Here is a 22,432-nt window from a genome sequence, read left to right as displayed (position 1 = left end):
CATGAAATACTAATCACTGATCTCATTTTGGCTGCAGGACTGGTGACAGATAAGCAAGAGGAAAAACTCATCTCTGCCACTTCACTATATAGTTACAGCACTTCATGCAGAATTTCCCCAGTGCAGAATAAATCCAATCTGCGGAACTCAAAATATCCCCCAATTCAAGAGAGGTGTTGAGGTAAAGACAAGGTATCAACTCCCTACCTTTGTGTAGAGAAGGGTAACTGCTTCAGCCCACAGGTTTTGATGCCATAGAAAAGTAGCAAGACTTTACGCCTTACTATATTCTGTGTTTATTATTAGGATAACAGGAGAGTTATGTGGGTTTTTATTGATTCAGATGACATTTCTTGGTTTAGGATGCTATATACTTTTTGTCATTTAATCTCAAGCAGGCAAAGGAATAGAATGGAATAGAATAGAATTCTTTATTGGCCAAGAGTGATTGGACACACAAGGAATTTGTCTTGGTGCATATGCTCTTAATATACACACAAGAAAATATACATTTGTCAGTAATCATAAGGTACAACACTTAATGATAGTCAGGGTATAAATGGGCAATCAAATCACATTAGGATACAGTCAATATAAATATAGAAGTCAAGGAAACCATCCATTTCAGGGAGAAAGTGGCAAGAAGGTGACAACAGAGAAAGCAGAGCTACTTAACTTGTTTTTTGCATCTGTCTTTATGCAAAGGGAAAAAACAGTCCAACCTATCAAAAACATCACAAAAAACATCAGGAACACAAGTTAAATGTAGGGAATGGTAAAGGAACACGTGTCTACCCTAGACGAGTTCAAATCACCAGGACCAGAGGGATTACACCCCAAGGTTCTGAAGGAACTGGCAGAAACATTGAACTATATCTTTCAAAGATCCTGGAGGACTGGGGAACTGCCAGAGGACTGGAAAAGAGCTGATGTAGTTTCTTCAAAAAAGGAAAAAAAATAGATCTAGGAAACTACAGATCTATCAGCCTGACCTCAATACCAGGGAAGATTCTGGAAAAGATAATCAAGTAACAAATCAATGAAAACCTAGAAGCAAACAAAGTAATCAAAAGCCAACATGGGTTTGTTAAAAACAGATCATGCCAGGCTAATCTTATTACATTTGACAAAGTGACAAAATTAGTGGACCAGAGGAATGCTGTTGATTTAATTTACTTGGACTTCAGTAAGACATTTGATAAAATAGACCATAACCTACTACTAGATAGTTGAAAAATGTGGGTTAGACACCACACTACCAGATGGATTCAAAACTGGCTAACCAGCTGCACTGTAGAACTGCATCTACATAGAGGAAAGTATACAGTGGAATACCCCAAGGCTCTGTTTTAGGCCCAGTGTTCTTCAATATCTTCATCAATGACTTAGACAAAGGGGTAGATGGGGAACTCATCAAATTTGCAGATGACACCAAACTGGCAAGAATAATCAACTCTACAGAAGATAGGCTCAAGGATCTTGACAGACTATCAAACAAAATGAAATTCAATGGTGAAAAAAAGGTTTTAAATTTAGGCAAGAAAAACAAAATGCGCAGGTACAGTAGTGGTTCCTTGCTCAACAGTAGTAACTGAGAGGGATCTTGCAGCCCTAGTGGACAATTATTTAAATATGAGTCAGCAGTGTGCAGCAGCTGCCAAAAAATCCAACAGTTCTAGGCTGCATTAACACGGATAGAATCAAGATCACGTGAAGTTTTAGTATCGCTTTATAATGCGTGGGTAAGGCCACATTTGAAATACTGCATTCAGTTTTGATCACCACGATGTAAAAAAGCTGTTGACAGTCTAGAAAGAGTGCAGAGAAGAGCAACAAAGATGATTAGGGGACTGGAGGCTAAAACATACAAAGAACAGTTGCAGAAACAGATTATGTCTAGTTTAATGAAAAGAAGGACTAGGGGAGACATGATAGCAGTGTTCCTATATCTCAGGGGTTGGCACAAAGAAGAGGGAGTCAAACTTCTCCAAAGCACCTGAGGGTAGGACAAGAAGTAATGGGTGGAAACTAATCAAGGAGAGAAGCAACTTAGAATTAAGGAGAAAATTCCTGACAGAACAATTGACCAGTGGAACGGCTTACTTCCAGAAGTTGTGAATGCTCCAACACTGGGAGTTTTTAAGAAGATGTTAGATAATCATTTGTCTAAAGTATTGCAGGCTCTCCTACCCAAGCAGGGGGTTGGATTAGAAGACCTCCAAGGTACCTTCCAACTCTGTTATTATTGGAAATCGTAACGATACAAACCAAGTTACAGTTATACAGTAATAAATGGGTGGAGATAGGTGATAGGAATGATGAAAATATTAATAGTAGTGCAGACTTAGTAAATAGTTTAACAGTGGTGAGGGAATTATTTTTTTAGCAAAGTGAGGGCATTTGGGAAAAGCTGTTCTTTTGTTTAATTGTTCTGGTGTGTAGTGCTTATATTAGGATGTGCACATGGTTTAATGCTAGGCTAAATTATGTATCATTTTCTGCTCTTTGGAGGAATAAGTGTTATAAAGAACATATTGTTATGTGCTGGAGGCCTCTTAAGGTTTTTTTTTTTTACTTGTAATTGTCCTTGAATAGATAGCACACTATCTAATACAATTTGCAAAAGACATGGATGTGATTAATTCGTCTGAATCTTATCTTGGTTTATGCATTCAAAGTTTCCCCCAGGGAATTCAATTCTTTATCTTCACCTGTTTCTCTTGATTAAATCATCAAGTGACATGACCTTTGCTTGAAGGAAATTTGCTAAATGTAGCCAATTGTGTTGAATGTCTCATGACAGATGTGTACTTTGAACTGTACCAGAAATATAAATACAGTACTGAAAACTGCAACTGGGAGCAAAGAAAGATCCATTACCTAAGGCAGAATGTGGATTTTAATTCTCCTTGCTGGTCTGGAACTTTGCTGGGCTCAGTACAACCCAAATACATTGCCTGGAAGGACATCTATTGTTCACCTCTTTGAATGGCGTTGGAATGATATTGCTCTTGAATGCGAACGTTACTTAGCACCTAATGGATTTGGTGGAGTTCAGGTAGGTACATTTTGGTGGTAATTTCTGGGAAAGATGTCTATGTCTTTGGCACAATTTCTCTCTTTTACAATTTTTTTTATTTTTAATATTTACACCACAAATATACCATTTCATTTTCTCAATAATAATATAATACTCTTATACATATTTTCTATTTCATTAATACAGTCATTATATTTTATACCATTAAGGCTGCTTTTGCCATCCCTAAATTCCTTTTTTTATTTCACACAACACTCCCTCTAGTCTTCATACTTTCCTTTTCCCTCCCTCCCGTCTCTCTCTAAATTGGCACAATTTCTCTGATTCCAAGAAAATAAATATTTAATTTAATTGAAATTCAACAACGTTAGCAATAGTGAAGGGCTGTGGAAATGTTTTCATGATATAAATCAGTAAATCATCTTTCAAGTATGCTGACTCAACTTTCAGGATTTCTCAGAGTGGCAATTACTGAGAATTCTAGGACTTGAAGTTTACACATCTAAAGAACAATGGAAATTGATCTATTCTCAGTCATTCAGGTCATGGTTGTTCCAAAAGTGCTTTTTTCAAAAAGGCAACTGGACTTTGTTTTTTTTCCTTGAAGACTTTTTACTTTTTATCCAGGGAGCTTCTATAGCTTGGTTTGGAAAGGACTGGCCAAAATAAATGAACCTTTTGTAAAGATGTGGCAGTGAAATTGTTGCATCAGCCTATTTGTGATGTAAATTCATGTTTTGTTGTTACTGTAACAACAGTTACTGCGTTTCAACTAATTTATCAGGCATATAATTTGCAATTCAGGTTTTTTTCCCCCAAGCATCCAACTATTTGGTGAAATGAAGGCAAATTAATAAGTAGTGAGGTGGCTACTGGTAGAAGAATTGTTGCATCAACAATCAGATTGCTGATTTATTCAACATTTATTTTCAATATGGCAATCTCAGTACCTCAGCTGCTATTTAATTAAGTACTTCATCAATCATAAGGACTCTGTCACAACAGAAAAAAGCAAAATCATGTTATTATATTTTTAATGACTACATCGTGTATAATGTGGATTGTGGAAACGAAAGCACTGTAGAATATTAAAGCTGAGGAATTTTTATTGATGACCATTTTGCTAATGGTGATACTCTTTCAGATTATTATTATTATTATTATTATTATTATTATTATTATTATTAGATTTGTATGCCGCCCCTCTCCGCAGACTCTGATGCTGATTGTTATACCTTTCCATCCTATGGACCAGTATTTTATTTACAGTTTTCAAATCAATGTATAGCAAACAACCTACTTTAATCAGTAACATCTAATTTATCATTCTGTCTAACATATATTCACTAGAGTTCTGGTCTTCTATATACTGTACACTGAATGTTCTTCCAGTAATTTGTTAAGAAATTATATACAATGAAGACATAGTAACATTTCCAGCTGGGTGTAGCTGACATAAAAATATAATATAATTTATTAGATTTGTATGCTGCCCCTCTCCGCAGTCTATATGTTTCATGTACATTGCATTATGTTTATTTTATTAGCCAAGTAGACGTTTTTATTTACATTGAAAATAAGGCAGTCAATCTTACTTCATATTCAAAATTTATTGCCATCTGGTAGAAATCAATGTTTTGTCAAATGGGCAAGAAAGCCTACTGTCCAGTTATGATCAAATAATATTCTGAGCATCAAATGGATTATGTGTTCTTCTTGTGGAGTAATAGAGGTGAATTCAGAGTGCAATTCACTCCTGTAGTGGATTAGTCTTCTAGCTAGTTTTCCTAGTTTTCTCCTAATAAATATTTTATTTTGAAAGGATGGGGAAACTGATTGTGTGAGGGACAGCTTTACAAAGTGAGAAGGCTTTTTTACTGGTTTTTGGTTAACTGAAGCAGAATTCATAGGATTTCTTGTCACTCTTTAAAGTTTCTGATTTCAAGAAAACCCATGAACTTGAAAAAAATTAAGGAAAGACTGGGCTTTCTGCATTCTGGGCTTTTCACAACTGTTTTTTTTTAAAGTACTGTATTTCTTAAGAAACCCAAGTGCTTTCAAATCAAGATAAGGATTGTACCATAGAGAATCTCTATACCGTGTTTCCTTGAAGATATCTCCTGAAAATAAGTCCTCCCCCCAGAAAACAACCCCTCCCTGAAAATATTTAAATGCATGCACAGCCAGTCCCTGCCATTTCCTCTAGTTAGGGTTAGGGAGACAGAGCTGGAAATCAGTTAAAACGGCAAGAGGATTCCCCCTTGCTCCACACGCCCCAAAATAATAACACCTCCCCAAAAATAGGGTCAAGTGCTTATTTTGGGGTTCAAAAAAAATCTAAGACAGGATTTTATTTTGGGGGAAACACAGTAGTTCCATGGACTCTGTAAAAAAGGATTTTCAGCCTACCTCTGAGCTACTGAAATAATGTTCTGTGTTGTTGGGTGATGTTATTCAATTCATAGATCTCTCCTCCAAATGAAAATCTTGTCATTACAACACCATGGAGACCTTGGTGGGAAAGATACCAACCCGTCAGCTACACGCTCTGTACACGATCTGGAAATGAGACTGAATTTAAAGACATGGTGAACAGATGTAACAATGTTGGTGTAAGTGATCTGATATTCTGTTTAAGACCTTTGGTTCAAAGTAATTCTGCTTTCATACAAGTGATATGGATTCTTAAATTATAGCTTGCATTTTCTCAAACTAGTGGTGGGACCAGCTCCTTTTAGTCAATTCAAATGGAATCCATTTAATTGGATTAATTTAGAAAATTGTTCTGAATATCCTAGTCATTAATTTAAGATTAGACCTTCCAAATAATCATATTTCAGAAAATACAAATTTGAGTGCAATAAAATCTAATCTCCCTGATGCTAATAGAATAGAACAGAACAGAATAGAATAGAATAGAATTCTTTATTGACCAAGTGTGATTTGACACCCAAGGAATTTAATATAAATTGTAAGGATACAACCAACAAATTACAGTCTTAAAGCCATAAGTGGGAGGAGATGGGTGATAGGAATGGTGAGAAACACTAGTAGTAATAGTAATGCAGCCTTAGTGAATAGTATGACAGTGGTGAGGGAATTATTTGTTTAGCAGAATGATGCCATTTGAGAAAAAACTGTTCTTCTGATTAGTTGCCTTGGTGTGCAGTGCTCTATAGCAGTGATTTTCAACCTTTTTTGAGCCACGGCACATTTTTTACATTTACAAAATCCTGGGGCACACCACCAACCAAAATGACACAAAATGACACTCTAATACAGTACATACTATATTATACACATAATTAATAATATAGTTTCTAAATGTATTTATACTCACTTAGTGTGAAACCTGGGCTGAGGCTTCATCTATTGGTGGCAACATTTACCTCCAGTCCTGACCAGGATTAGAAATCGGGACCACGGGGAGGAGCAGCTTCAACTACTTGCCGCGGCCACACAGTGACAAGTGCGCAGCAGCCCGAGCTGGGTGTGGATGAGAGGCGGCCTGCTATTGGTTCATCACTAGTGGTCGGGATGAATCCTAGAAGGTGATTGGTCACTGAGCGTTCCCTGTGCCTCTACTCTTCCTGTCGCTGATAGCTGGAGGGATTGTGAGGGGAATGTTGATGTTCAGATGGAGGCGGCTGGCGGCGGGCCAGATAAATGGCCTCCACGGGCCGTATCCAGCATGCAGGCCGTAGTTTGGGGACCCATGTTTAATTTCCCCACGGCACACCTGACCATGTCTCACAGCACACTAGTGTGCCACGGCACACTGGTTGAAAAACACTGCTCTATAGTGATGTTTTGAGGATAGAAATTGAAACAATTTATGTCCAGGATACCAGGGGTCCTATTTCCACAGCCCTCTTTTTGACTTGTGCAGTACATAGGTCCTCAATGGAAGGCAGATTGGCAGTAATTGTTTTTTCTGCCATTTTGATTATCCTCTGAAGTCTGGGTCTTGTTGGGTTGCAGAACCAACCCAGACAGTTGGACTGCCTGAGGTCCTCTTTTCTTTGATTTAACAAAATGAGGACAAAAGCTACTGGCTGGGTTTTTGATATTACTGCTACAGTATATGATACAATTACATATGCACATACAGAAACACTCAGTTGCAAAAATGATAAGAAATGTAATTGATGGGACTCTCAGTGCCTAAAAATGTAGGGAATTACATAAATTATATTTGACATAATTATCATTTGACATCAGACACCTCAGTCGATGTTGACTTATTAGTGCTGGGAATTGGGAGAGCTATGTTTTGCATCATTCCTAGTCAGCTAGGAGCCTGATGTACAAGCTGGGTCTAAATAATACAGGTGTAGTAATAGGAGCTATTTTGGGAACACAAATCAGCCACCATCCATCTCTAAATTTGGAAAGGAGAAAAGATCAGCAAGGAGCATTCAAAAAACACAGCATGGGAAAGCAAACTTCATCTCGACTGTGAAATCATCTACTGGTTTTCGTAAATTGTTTCATTGCTTCTCTTTTTATGTCTGTCCTACAAAGGTGAAATGTAAATTAGGATTGGATAGGTTCTGAAGGGACGGATTGATCGCCCTCGCAAGCACAAAATCTTTTATTTGATATCCTTTGGCCATGATGCTGTCAGCATACAAAGCTCAGAATGGTAGTTTGGCAAATTTCAGTGTGGGAAGGAATTTCATCACTGGGAAGAGGGAACTTGCCAAGAACGTGGCTTCTGTGCCTTTAACTGAGGCTGGTGCACAGATGGTATCATTCAAAGGGCAGTTGGGTAGCTTCCAAAGGTAGTAATAGAAGCCCAAGGGAAAAAGTGTTCCTAAGATAGATTGAATATAAGCAATTTGCAAATGTTGCAGCATCTTGCATTATGCCAGTAAGAGAGAGGGAATATGCAATTATAATACCTTACAATTGTGTAGCAACACTTCTAAGCATTTATATATGTGTTGTCTTTCTTAGTTATCTTTACAATCAATTAGCTACTGCATTAATATACCCCTATTGTGGTAACTTTGAGAAAATGATTTTCTAGTTAAGGCCAAATTGTGAATGAATTTAGAGACTTCCTGATCTATAGTTTATAAGGGGATTTTGGTCTTATTTTTGTAAAGCTACACTTCTAATTCCAATTGGCTAGAAATCAATGCTATTTGTTTGCACAAACCAGAGAATATCTTTCTTGCTCGTGACTGGTGAAAAAGATGAAGGCTGTGTTCATATGACATTGTCACAGAGCAGTGTTATGATGTCACAGGATGGTATCATACATCACTGTGGGACAGGCATGGATTATATAATATGCACGATGCTCCCAGGAAGTATTTAATGGTGTAGTGGCCTACAGGTGGAGCTCTCACCTTACAGTGAGAGGCTGTGAATTCAATCCTAGGTAGAGGCAGATATTTCTTTCTTTGGGCACGATGAGGATATATCTGCTGAATGTACCTCCCCATTGACGAAAGGAAGAGCTTCTGAACAGTAAACACTCAGCTCCATTCAGTTGCCCCGACTTGGCCCACAAGGGATTATGGCAGTGATAGCGAACCTATGGCATGGGTGCCACAGATGGCGAACCAATGGCATGCGGAGCCATAGCTGCTGGCATGCAAGCTGTTGCCCTAGTTCAGACCTGTGCAAGACGGGCCCACGGAGGTCGGACCAACTTTTCTAGATAAGAACCGGGTGTTCAAAATATATAATAAATAATATATAATTTAATATATAATATATAATTATAATTTACAATTTATAATTATAATATAATTAACTCAGTTCTACCCAATAATATACAGTATTGGATAGAACTGAGTTAATTATATTAGTCTGGCCCTCTAAAACCATTCCAATTTCTCATGCGGCCCTATGGCAAAATTAATGGCCCACCCCTGCCCTAGTTCAACTCTAAGATGCATGTGTGTGGTTTTTGGCACACACAGAGGCTCTGGGAGGGCATTTTTTGTTTCCAAAGAGCCTCCGGGGGGATGGGTAGAGCGTTTTTACCCTCCCCTGGCTCCAGGGAAGCCTTTGGAGCCAGGGAGAGTGAAACACAAGTCTACTGAGCCCAACAGAAGTTGGGAAACAGGCCATTTCTGGCCTCCGGAGGGCCTCCTGGGGGCGAGGGAAACTGTTTTTGCCCTCCCCAGCATTGAATTATGGGTGTGGGCACTCACGCATGTGTGATAACACATGCCCACACTCTTTTGGCACCCAAGGAAAAAAAGGTTCACCATCACTGGATTATGGGGTCATTAAAAGAATATGATGTCCCAGGAAGCACTTGATGTCACTTCCCTCCCATGCCCATAGAGCAAGGCCTCCTTTCAACTTGCTGTAACCTGATTGATTATTCTCTGTTCAGGTATACATTTATGTGGATGCTGTTGTCAACCATATGTGTGGAACTGCTGCTGGATCTGGCCACCATTCTACATGTGGAAGCTACTTTGATTCATACAAGCGAGATTTTCCAGCTGTACCGTACTCTGGATGGGATTTCAATGACGGGAAATGCAAAACCGCCAGCGGAGAGATAGAAAATTACAGTGATCTCTACCAGGTACTTTTCTTAATTAAAAGGTAGTCCTTGACTTACAACCCTAATTGAGCCCCAAATTCTGGTTGCTAAGTGAGAGTTAAGTGAGTTTTGCCACTTTTAATGACCTTTCTTGCGGTAGTTGTTAAGCAAATCATTGGAGTTGTTAACTTAGTAACACGGTAATTAAGGGAATTTAGCTTCCGCATTGACTTTGCTTTTCAGAAGATCGCAAAATATGACCACATGATCCAGGGACAGTGCAACTGTGATAAATATGAGTCATTTGCCAAGTGGTTGAATTTTGATCACTTGATCAAGAGGGATGCTGCACTGGAAACAGCTGTGTAAACAATCCCAGGTCACTTTTTTCATAGCCTTTGTAACTTCAAACTGTCACTAAATGAACTAATTTGATGAATACTTGTATATATATGCATTCTGTTCTTTACTTTTTCATGGTTGAAAGAGTCATGCCCAATGAGACTACATATAGACAACCTAATTCTTATACCAGGTTTATGGCACTTGTAGATAGAACATAAACACCCTGGAATAACATGCTGATCTTTCATGAGTTAGTTATTTTAATGTTATTTATTTTTTAAAAAATTATTTGTATCCTGCCTTTATTATTTTTGCAAGGCAGCAAACAACAAATCTTTCCCTTATGATTGTCCTCACAGCAACAATTCTGTTAGGTAAGTTGATTGAAGAGAGACTGTCACCCAGCCGGTTTTCATAACTAAGGCAGGACTTGAACTGACGATCTCCTGCTTTCTAGCCTGGTGACTTAGCTACCAAGTTAGCTCAGTACTTCACAGGATTAAGGTCTAGTGTAAGCACAACGTTGAGCACATGAAAGTGGATACAAGTAAAATTCCTGTATGCATGTGCGTATGTGTAGTTTACTAGAATTATATTTAATCTGAACCGAAGAATAAAATCTGCACAAAAATCAATTAGGATTTCTTAGGCAGAATTTTACATCTTGGTTGTGAGCTGTATAGAACTATAAGCATTTCTTGGACCCATTGCCTCCTATCTAAAAGCTGTGGCTGGTGGGTCAGATCCTCAGTGGACCCTGGGTTTGGAAGGATGTGTCTTTTTCAGGACAACTGCCAAAATATAACTCATCTTTTTGCTTTCATGTCTGCTTAGCCATAGCTTCTTCTGTCATCAAAATTGACAACATATGATTAATATGAATGACAGTTTGAGCCATGAAAGTGAAACTTAAAATAGTAAATACTGACCACAGTTTTTGATTTAGAAGCAATCCTAAATTGCGGTAAATGCATAGATAAGGGTTTCTTAAGTTTTGTTTGCTGTGATCAAGATGATTAAAGGTGCAGTTAAGGCTTAGCTAGACTGGAACTTCCCTTGCCGAAATAGGGGTCAGCAATCTGTGGATTGCATGTGGTCCCTCTGCCACATTAGGACTCTTGACAAAGTAGAAAGGGCAGATATTTGCACCTGTGTTGGTAATGTCTAGAGGAATTTACAAAATTTATTATTTCAGCCTTGGAAGGAGATTAATTCCAGGTTCCTTTTAAAAAACACTCTATTCTCACCAATGCTCGACTATTTTTTAAAACAAATGTTAAGGGAAATTTAAGGGGCAAAATGTGTTAAGTGTCTGCCAGCTTGCATATTAAATCTCCCAGCACTGCCTCTCAAAACTAACAAAACTTTTTTTCCTCCTATTCATTCTGTGACATTTTTTTCCAGCTCCAAGTCTTACATAGAACATTTCTCTCTCTCCCCCTCCCTCTCTTCCTCCCCCCCTCCTTCCCCCCCACTCTCTCTCATACACACACCATATATATACACACATGTATGCTCACACAGACACATAATGTGTACGTCTACTCTACGGTATGGCTTGGTGTGATCTATAAATGGGGTAGAAAGAGTTGTGGTGGCACAGTGGTTACAATGCAGTATTGCTAGCTAATTCTGCCGACTGCCAGGAGTTTGATCCTGACCAGCTCAAAGTTGTCTCAGCCTTCCATCCTTCTGAGATCAGGAAAATGAGGTCCCAGATTGTTGGGGGCAATATGCTGACTTCCTAAACTGCTTAGAGAGAGCTGTAAAGCACTGTGAAGCTTTACAGTCTAATAGACTTTACAGTCTAATAAACTTAGTCTATAAGTGCTGTTGCTACTGCTACTCAACATAAACATTGTTTATGTTAGTTCAATACTTTCTGCTTCAGCAGTTCTGGAGTTGTATGTTGCCATGTTGTAATATGTTCTATTAAATGAAATCATTAAAACATTAACACTCTGGTGAGTGCATGGTAATTCTACCCATAGAGAAGGCCACCTGCTGAGTCTCCACACGATCCTTTTTTTAATCATGTGCCATTAATGAGAGGACGCTGTTCTATATCCTTGCATTATATTTTATGCTAGGCACAGAGAAATTACCTGCCCACAGTGAGTGAATTTTCAAAGTCAATTTTATTTATGGATTGCAATAAGCAAGTTTTTGTAACTGCCGAACAATCTCTCTGGACTGTTTCCTAACTAAACTTTAAAAAAAGCAAAATACAGATATAATACTGATTGCAAAAGTCGTGTATCAACTGCAGATAATCAGTTCAGTAACAGGTAATGAACTAGAAACATATTATAGAAAACTGGAGATATAAACAAAAGATTGGGAGAATAGAAACTCTTCTCATCCCTCCCAAATCCATCACGCAAGGTGAATCCGTTTTGGGATGACTGTCAAGAGCTCAGCTACAATGACTCCTCTGAGACTAAATACTGTTTTTAATATGTTACAATTTGTTTAAAAAATGTATAAAATATGCTTTCTATTTTAAGAAAACAGCATGTATCTTAGGTATTCGAACTTTTGGTAATTTCATCCTGTTCCAATTTTGTCGGCTTGGTGGGAAACATCCTTATACCTTCTTCATAAGATACTTTGAAATTAAAGGGATGAGGATGCCTGAAACAGAGCTAGCATAATTAACTTCTGCTCTCAAACTGACTGAAGTTTGGAGGATGGGGCTGATTTGAAGAGTAGTGGGCGGCATGAACTGTGTGTTAGTAGCCCTAACACACAGTTCATGCCGCCCACTACTCTTCAAATCAGCCCCATCCTCCAAACTTCAGTTTAGACCTCTTCTATGAAGACCTGCTAGCTGGCATCTCCTCATGGACAGGATGGCAATGTGAATAGCATTTTGTTGCTTGAGGAACATCATGAAGTCTACATTGAATCCTATGATTTCCTGAATAATTGTCACTGTTCTCCTGGAATATTGCTGACTATGAAGTCATACAAGGAATCCTGCCTTCATGACTTATATTACTTAGTTTGATATTCTTTTATCTCAGAAACATGGCAGCTTAATCTGTATCCTGAAGGCTGTAGGCCTTTGTCCTATGTGGCAGTCCCTGAGATAGGATGAGAGAGATTCCAATGTAGACTTGAAAATCCATATCTGTCAATTGTAACACCATTATTTAGGATTGGAACTTCTTATTTTATTTGGGCTTATTTTAGTAACAATGTTCTTAATTACTTTTGGACATTGCTTATTGTTTTTCTCTTCTGCACATCTACATAGATATACATAGAAGGATGCAATACTTTTTGTTATGATGTAGTGGTTAGAGTGCATTACTGCAGGCTTCTTTGGTTGATCACAGCAGTTTGGCAGTTCGGTTCTCACCAGCTCAAGGTTGACTCAGCCTTCCATTCTTCCAAGTTTGGTAAAATGAGGACCCAGATTGTTGGGGCAATATGCTGACTCTGTAAACCATTTAGAGAGGGCTGTAAATTACTGTGAAGCACCATATATTGCTATCTTCTTTGCATTTGGCCTTGTGTTTGTAAGAAACAAATTTGAATTTGATTTGAGTCTTAATGTTGAGTTCACTCTTCTAGATTCTTTTAGCAGTCATCCATGAGAATTTCATCCTTGTAAATGTGTATATACACTCTAACGCCCCTATCCTTTAAATTGTAGAAGTCTGATCAAAAACACAAATCTGCATTAGTATTTCTTGGTTCTCAAATTGCTACAGCTAGGGATTTTAACATAAGATTATATCTGTTGTAATTCTAAATTTTATCATTGCAACCCATTCGAAAGCTTGACCCCTCAACTTGAGTACGTATGTATGTATGTATGTATGTATGTATGTATGTATGTATGTATGTATGTTTGTTTGTTTGTATGTATGTATGTATCAGAGGTGGGTTCATCACCTCACCTCACAATTTGTTATAGGGAATATAACAGGAAGAATGTGTGTTGGGTAAATTTGACGCTTTGAGTTACTTGTAAAAAATAAAAGCTAGGATACAAATAAACAAAAAACAAACAAACAAACATGTTCTTTGGTTGCCAGAGTCAAAGAATAACTGTTTATGTTGGAAAACGTGTTTTGGATATGTTGATTTCTTTAAATGAACTTTCTGAACAGGTTCGGGACTGTCGCCTTGTTAGTCTTCTTGATCTTGCACTAGAGAAGGATTATGTGCGTTCCAAAGTTGCCGAGTATATGAATCACCTAATTGACATTGGTGTAGCAGGATTTCGCATTGATGCTTCCAAGCACATGTGGCCTGGGGATATGAAAGCCTTTTTAGACAAACTAAAAAATCTCAACACGAAATGGTTTGCTGAAGGGACAAGGCCATTCATCTTCCAAGAGGTAAACTGCCTACATATCTGTTTTATGTTAAGGATCAATATCAAATATATAACAAAGATTGTAAAAAAGTCAAGGTTGAACATTTTCTTAGGCCTCCAGCTCCAGATAAAAGGCAAAGTTGGAAGCAGTAGAGGAACATGAGAACTTAACCTCATTTGTTATGATAAGTCACCTAATGAAAATAATTTAAAAATTGTAGATTAAAACATCATAATTTCAATTCTGGTGTGGAATATATGTCAACTTTAATTGATGCCACAAACTTTAGATTGCATGCTGATGGCTTAATGTTCGGAGGGGCCTTTTTTTTAATACACAAACTATATAGTGGGTTTTTTTTCATTTAAGATTGTATGCCACAATATCTTTTCTTCTAATTTTCACCAGGTCATTGATCTAGGTGGGGAGCCCATTTCATCCAGCGAGTACTTTGGAAACGGCCGAGTAACTGAGTTCAAATACGGTGCCAAACTAGGGACAGTCATTCGCAAGTGGCATGGAGAAAAGATGACTTATTTGAAGTAATTCAGCTTTCCATTTTTTAAAAAAAGATTCCTAACACATTGACATACTGCATTCACTTAATCTGACTCTTGCTGTCTTTTTTTTTTTTATTTAAGGAACTGGGGCGAAGCCTGGAGTTTTATGCCTTCTGATAAAGCTGTTGTCTTTGTGGACAATCATGATAACCAGAGAAGTCATGGAGGTGGTGGAGCTTCTATTTTAACCTTCTGGGATTCCAGGTGAGAAGCAGTTCTAAAGGTCCTTTTGCGAGATTTCTAGTTAGATGTAGACTAACTGAGACAGCTGCCTCAAGTAGGGGGAGATTTGTGATATTAGCAACAATTCTCAAAATTATTCTTATTGAGTTTTTCAGTTCTTTTTATTTTGGTAGGCAAAACTGTGTGTGCCATGCGGCCTGTTCTACATCCCTTAAACTAATCACCTACCCTCAAGTCCATTAAAATACCTGTATTGAAGAAAGATTTAACTATCAATCCAATTGCTTCTGCGTATATGGAATGAAGTTTGGTTTCTTTTTCTGTTGATCTCGGACACCAAAATCATTGAGCTCGGAAGACCTGATTGAGTCTCTCTGGCTAGAGAAATACAAATCTGAGTTTCTCTCTGTGGTTTTTTTTAAAATTCCATATTTAGGATATATAAAATGGGAGTTGGCTTCATGCTTGCACATCCATATGGCTTTACAAGGATCATGTCAAGCTTCAGCTGGCCAAGATGTTTTGAAAATGGAGAGGTCAGTATGTTTTGCAAACATAACAAACAGTTTGGGGAAATGAGTGGCATCTATTAATTATGTATTCAACATAAAGTAGTTGAACATCACCAGAACAAAGAAGGAATCTTAGATTATTATTACTATTATTCATTACATTTGTATGCCGCCCTTCTCTGAAGATGTCCTGTTAGGTGCCTTTTATTAGGACAATGATGTGACCAGGCTGATTCCTCTTCATCCTTGGCATTCATAATACCGTTCAATATCTGTACCAGAGATAGGCAATCTGTGACAAGAATTCCTATCATATAATTTATGGTTCTCAAGAACCTGTAGAATTGTCAGGTCAAACAGTTTGAACTCTTTTTGGGGGACTTGAATATTTTAAATGGATTTAAATGAAATATTCTCTCTTCAAAGCTTTAGGGATTTTTTTTCTGTTAACCAACCCATCCTACTTGCTGGGACCCTTAAAGTGACCAAGAGGCAGAATATGGCTGAGAAAGTTTGTTACCCTCACATGAAGCCTACAGTCAAATATATTTAATGAATAAATGAGATCATCCTTAGTTGGCACCTGGTCTGTAGCTCCAAGATTGTGACTCTGAACTCAGTAATGGGCTGGACAACAGCCAGTTAACAGAAGATAAGAGAATAACAGAGTTGGAGTCCAAATCCCTGCTCAAGCAGGTTACCTGGCCTATACCATTTCTAAGAAATTCTGAAATGGTATAAGTTTTCCTGCTTGAGCAGGGAGTTGGACTAGAAGATAAATTCTCAATTCTGTTACATTTCATAGAAACCTAGAAACATAGAAGACTGACGGCAGAAAAAGACCTCATGGTCCATCTAGTCTGCCCTTATACTATTTCCTGTATTTTATCTTAAAATTTATTTCATGAATTGATTTGCCTATATAAGTCTTCCTCTTGGGCCTGAGGGATAAATAGTTGGAAAATTGGAATTCTGTATACTATAACCATACTATATAACCATAGTGAAATTATTGTATGCACAAAGATAGAAATATTTCGGAGATGTGCAGCAAATAAGCTTAGTAAAACAAACAAACAAAGAATTAAACAAGCAAACAAACATAGGAATGGTTAGTGAAGATGATAGAATTTACTAAGACGTTTGATTCGAGAGAAAACATTTATTGCTGACTGGAAACCCTTTATGGACTTTTTGTATAAAAGAAAGAAAATGAAATTATGCTTGTCAGGCAGCATAGTCTAGTTTATATATTTTAATTTTGCTTTTTTTTACATTTTCTTTTCATGTCTAATTTTTATTTTACCACCAGGATATTAATTCCTGGGTTGGTCCCCCAAGTTATGAAGATGGATCAATTAAATCTGTAACAATTAATCCAGATACAACCTGTGGCAACGGCTGGATCTGTGAACATCGGTGGCGTCAAATAAGGTTAGAAAATTTCACAATTACTAGATACGCATGCTTCCCAGATCTTGTCATCTTCTAGAGTCATGATGGTGAAGCTATGGCACGCATGCCACAGGTGGCATGCGGAGCCATATCGGAGGGCACATGAGGGCTATATCAGCTCCAACGTGCATGTGCGCACTAGCCAGCTCATTTTTGGCCTTTTCGACTGTTTTTGCTCTTCCCAGGCTTCAGGGAAGCCTCCTGAAGCCTGGGGATGGCGAAAAACAGCCCAATGGGCCAATCAGAAATTCATTTCTGAACTTCCAGTTGGCTCATTGGACTGTTTTTTGCCATACCTAAGCTTCAGGCATCCGTTGTGAGGCCTGTGCAGGAGACAGCGGGATGTGTGTGTGTGTGCTTGGGGAGGCATGGATGTAGGCACGTGCTAGCACATGCACACAGATTTTTTTGGCACACGAACCAAAAAGGGGTTCACCATCGCTGTTCTAGAATCTAGACCAATTAGACTTTAATTTGTATAATTTCCAATCAGAACATGTAACACATCAAGCTGGGGGAAAGCTAACGAAGGTCAAGATTTTGAATAACTATTTTCCCTTCTCTTCTCCAAGGAATATGGTTATTTTCCGCAATGTTGTGGACGGGCAACCGTTTACCAATTGGTGGGACAACAAGAGCAATCAAGTGGCATTCGGTCGTGGTAACCAAGGATTTGTTGTCTTCAATAATGATGACTGGTAAATAAACAGGGATTTTACATACAGGAGACAGACATCTGGTTGGAACTTGGGACCAAGTTCCCAAATTGCAGTCTTGCAGCCTTTCCCAAACAAATGCCTTTCAGTACTGTGACTACAGACCCCATGACTTTCTTTTTTCTTTTAATATATATTTAATATATATTTATTGATTTTTTTTGGTTTTTTGAATATTCAAAAAACAAACAAAAAATATAGACCCCATAACTTTCATTTAACCTTGCCCTTGGTTTTTCTAGATAAAGAATATGGGATCTGTAGTCCAGAATTCTGGAATGTACTGGACTTGAAAAGGCTACTCTCTAGGCTACTAATTGATTGATTGATTGATTGATTGATTGATTGATTGATTAATTAATTAATTAATTAATTAGTATGCTGCCTGACTTCCAACAACTCTAGCCAGCTTTTAGCTGATCTTCGGGTTTGCACCTTTACCAACTACTATTGAAAAAAAAATATGGTCGCACACAACTCAAAAAATAATAGCAACAGTAGTGTATAAACTACTTTGCAAAGAGATTCGGTCCCATAAGAGGATTTTTGTGATTTCAACTCAAAACATTCTTAAACAAATGAAATACAGGAAAAGATGAAGTACATATCTATTATAGGAAAAATTAGAGATGTTATCAAAAAAAGGCTGATATAATAATCTACTTCGGGACTTTAAATGCTATAAGATAACACTTTGATTTGGAACTGGGAAATTGAATACCAATGTTAGGCATTGTATTGTGGATTTTGTATTACAAAATAGAGTCTCAAAGCAACAAAATTAAATCTAGGGAATAAAGGTGTATGATTTAAAATCTCTACATTTGCCTAATTTGAATACTTTTCTTTATTAATAGGAATCTGAGTGCCACGCTGCAAACTGGCCTTCCTGAAGGAATTTACTGTGATATTATATCTGGACAGAAGGAGGGTAGTAACTGTACCGGAATTAAAATCCAAGTCCATGGAGATGGCACTGCTGATTTTAACATTAGCAATTTTGCTGAGGATCCATTTGTTGCCATTCACACAAAAGCAAAATTATAATCTCAGCAAGAGAAACTTATTTCAGCAATTTTGTTTACCAAAGTAATGGATGTCTTCAAAATCATTTTTGTCTTCCAATAGTTTTTCCATTTGGTTTACTGAAAAAAGGTCTTTGTTTTGTTGTGGGTTTTTGTTACATTTAATTTGTTAAATGTACCTCAAATTGTTGCAGCTGAATGAGTTCACCAGTTTCGGGAACGAAGACCAAAAAAGGGATGGAGTAACTCAGGTTTATTGTGTACACAGGTTCAGAGTATTCTCATGACAAAGTCTGAACGTTGGGGTACGCCTGCCACAGTAGCCTTATACCTTACACAATGCTGGAATGACCAAGATGTGTCATTAGTCTGCCAATAACAAATTATAGTTGATAACATGTCCTTATACAGAAAAAGAAGAAGTAAATATAAAAACAAATCACATTCTAAACAGAAAAAATATACCTAATAATGTATGTTCTATCTGGAGTTGTGACATAAGCTTACACTGTCTTGTGACAATTCCTGTCCTTGTGCTGGTCCTGTAAGAAAGGAGTGTTCAAAACATTAGTGAACCATAAAATAGAGACATTAGTTACAGGTCAAAGTGATGCTACTTTATATGTGCCCTCTGGTTATAAGATTACCATAGTGATGAATATATTGATTAACATGCTTCTTCCTCAAATAACTTTAGATGGCCAGTCCTAAGAGAGAGCATAATAATCTATAAAATAGTCACAACATTTACTGTCCCATCACAGGTTGGTCTTCATCCCATCAGTAGCTAGTTCTGACCTCTATAATATGGGGTCTTTCTCTCCATATCAGTAATCCCCAATATTTTTGGCTCTGCAAACTAGCAACAGAGTGGGGGAGGAGATGGTTTTCAAGAAGCACCCAGGACCAGGGATTGGCTTCCTGCTATACATAATAATTCATCACAGAATTACCACTGTTTAGAACTAGTTTCAAACAACCACCTTTTGGTAACAATAATGCATGAATTTATCCTAGCTCTAGAGTCATTTTTTTCCAGTTGAATTGGTTTATGTCTAGTTTAATGAAAAGAAAGACTACGTGTGACATGATAGCAGTATTCCAATATCTCAGTGTTCCAATATCTCAAGGGTTGTCACAAGGAAGAGGAAGTGAAGCTATTCCCCAAAGCACCTTAAGGCAAGACAAGAAGCAATGGTTGGAGAGTACTAAGTACTAAGGAGAAATTTCCTGACAGTTAAAACAATTAATAAGTGTAACTAATTGCCACCAGAACTTGTGAATGCTCCAACACTGGAAGTTTTAAAGAAAACATTGGACACCTATTTGTCTGAATTGGTATAGGATTTCCTGCCTGAGCAGGAAAGTCCCTTCCAACTATCCTAATCTATTCCTATCTTATCTCATCCCATCCCTATTCCTACTCTACTCTACTTTATTCTTCACATGTATTTTGTCCTGACAACAAATGGAGTTCCATGACAAGAGAAAGATAGGGGCTATCCCCCTAAAATGAGTTTTCATTAGTTCTTTGAGGTAGTCCATACAAGAAACACAATCAGGAGTGTTATCTTTATTGTTAAGAGAATCTTGCATGAGCGAAAGTATTTCTCCTCTCCACTTTCCTTTTACTTTACAGAAAACTAGCGAGGGTCTCTTCTGAAACATTTCCCATAACTGTCCCTCCTTTTGAGGGCTGAGTTGTCTTTTACATGCTGGTTGTTTCTTGCAAGGTCATTCCCACATACCATTACAGTTTCCCACCATCTCTGCATAGGGGATGTCTATAGAGATAGGTAGCTTAAGCTGTGGGTAATGTTTGTATTGAATTGAATTTGTTTTTCCTATATTTAACTGATGGAGACCACAAAAGCTAGCTATGGTAGATTTTGGAGAAGGTAAATCCTAGCAATGTTTTTTAGCAGGATTTTCCTAGAAACAAAAATAGGAACAAAATGGGATTGCGAGGTACAAGAGTATGAACACACCCTTAAGCAACCAAGCTTGTAAGTCTGAAGTTGGCTCAATGCCAAGTGTAACAGGATGTGAAAATTATTTGCCATTCAGAAACATATGTATTTCTGTAATTATTTCACTTAGAGTAAAACAGTGTTATATACACTGTTAACATAAAGTTCTGGTATATATATATACATACACTCAAAAGACACACACACATACACACCCTTACCATTGCCAAAGATATGTTTAAAATGGTTGTAAATATTAGGAAGTATTACAGAATAACTTAACTTAAAGCTGTATCTTGTTTTATTTTGAATTTATAATAGCCAGAATCAGATTAAAGAAATTACTGGCTTATCTTGACAATAAACCAGTCACCAAATGAGAACTTTCTGTCTTTTGTTTAAATCCATACCCATTGTTATAATATTGAAATACAAAGAAAATAGAAAAAAAATCCCAAGGTGATAACATAAAAGGATTGCTTGGAATGACCAAGATGTGTCATTAGTCTGCCAATAACAAATTATAGTTGATAACATGTCCTTATACAGAAAAAGAAGAAGTAAATATAAAAACAAATCACATTCTAAACAGAAAAAATATACCTAATAATGTATGTTCTATCTGGAGTTGTGACATAAGCTTACACTGTCTTGTGACAATTCCTGTCCTTGTGCTGGTCCTGTAAGAAAGGAGTGTTCAAACTTTCTGTCTTGTTTAAATCCATACCCATTGTTATAATATTGAAATAAAAAGAAAATAGAAAAAAAATCCCAAGGTGATAACATAAAAAGATTGCTACATTTGAATTAAACAGGATATAGTGAAAAAAGAAAAAGTAACTTTTTAATACCTTGTCCTTCTGTTGGAATCCCCAACCACTAGCAGCTGTTTAAATACTTGAACATTGCATCAAATACTAATTGTTGCCAGTTTCTATTTGAAACAAAAAAAAAACATATTCCAGGATTCTGAATCTGCCTTATATTTTATATAAAAGAGCCATTTCTGCTTCAACTTTTGTGGATGTGTTCAGTCAATGTTGCTATTGTGGCATATATCCAATTTTAGTCTCGCAGTCTGATATCATAGCAAAGTATCAATTTTCCAGTGTTGTGCTAGGTTTATTCTTGCTTCAATCTTACTATATTGTTTCTTACCAAATTTAATACTTTAATATATGGTACCTGGAATTATTACTGATAGAACTACCCAAAGTTTCAATTCATATTTTTTTTATTTTTACAGTTCTTTTAAAATTCTTTTTATGTTTGTCTGTCCAATACCTTTGCATTTTTGCATGACCACTATGTTTAATAAAACATGTTTTTTTATTACAACATTTTCAACATTTGTCTGTTTTTATCTAACTGTGTAGATATTATAATTAATATGTCTTCTATAGAATATTTCTTGAGAATATAAATCAAATTGTGTCTTAGAATATGTTTTATTGATTTTTTCCCCATCATTCTTTTCTTTGGTCCATTGTAATTACTTTTCTCAAATTTCGCATTCATTTCATCTTCTAATTATTTAATTTGTTCTGTCTCTGTATCGTATTTTAGCATATTTTATGCATCCATCTTAATAAATGATCTTGGTTTTGTAGAAGAATTTCAAATTTTCTCATCTTTCTCAAAGATCCTTCTTTTTTAGATTGTTTTTTATTTTTATGGTTATTTATAAATTGATTAACCATGGTAAATTAACTTTATGCCCTAGTTGCTCATATATTTGACGTAATAGGGAGATGAAGTGTATTTCAAAGACCTGAACATTT

At 37.0% G+C, this 22,432-nt stretch overlaps 1 protein-coding gene across 1 annotated transcript; it reads left to right on the top strand.

Annotated features, from left to right (window-relative positions):
- Positions 1-37: 37 nt before the first annotated feature.
- Positions 38-21,040, top strand: LOC139164385 (pancreatic alpha-amylase-like). The gene is made up of 11 exons (XM_070746433.1): positions 38-181; positions 2,804-3,058; positions 5,506-5,652; positions 9,399-9,596; positions 14,021-14,251; positions 14,639-14,772; positions 14,872-14,994; positions 15,410-15,509; positions 16,798-16,919; positions 17,513-17,638; positions 18,514-21,040. Exons 2-11 carry the CDS (start codon positions 2,891-2,893, stop codon positions 18,701-18,703), a joined length of 1,539 nt encoding a protein of 512 aa, XP_070602534.1. The 5' UTR covers positions 38-181; positions 2,804-2,890; the 3' UTR covers positions 18,704-21,040.
- The last annotated feature ends 1,392 nt before the right edge of the window (positions 21,041-22,432 follow it).

Source organism: Erythrolamprus reginae, chromosome 3, assembly GCF_031021105.1.
Source record: "Erythrolamprus reginae isolate rEryReg1 chromosome 3, rEryReg1.hap1, whole genome shotgun sequence".
Classification (NCBI taxonomy): domain Eukaryota; kingdom Metazoa; phylum Chordata; class Lepidosauria; order Squamata; family Dipsadidae; genus Erythrolamprus; species Erythrolamprus reginae.
The sequence above is the reverse complement of the archived record's forward strand: the minus strand, read 5'-3'. Positions and strand labels throughout refer to the sequence as shown.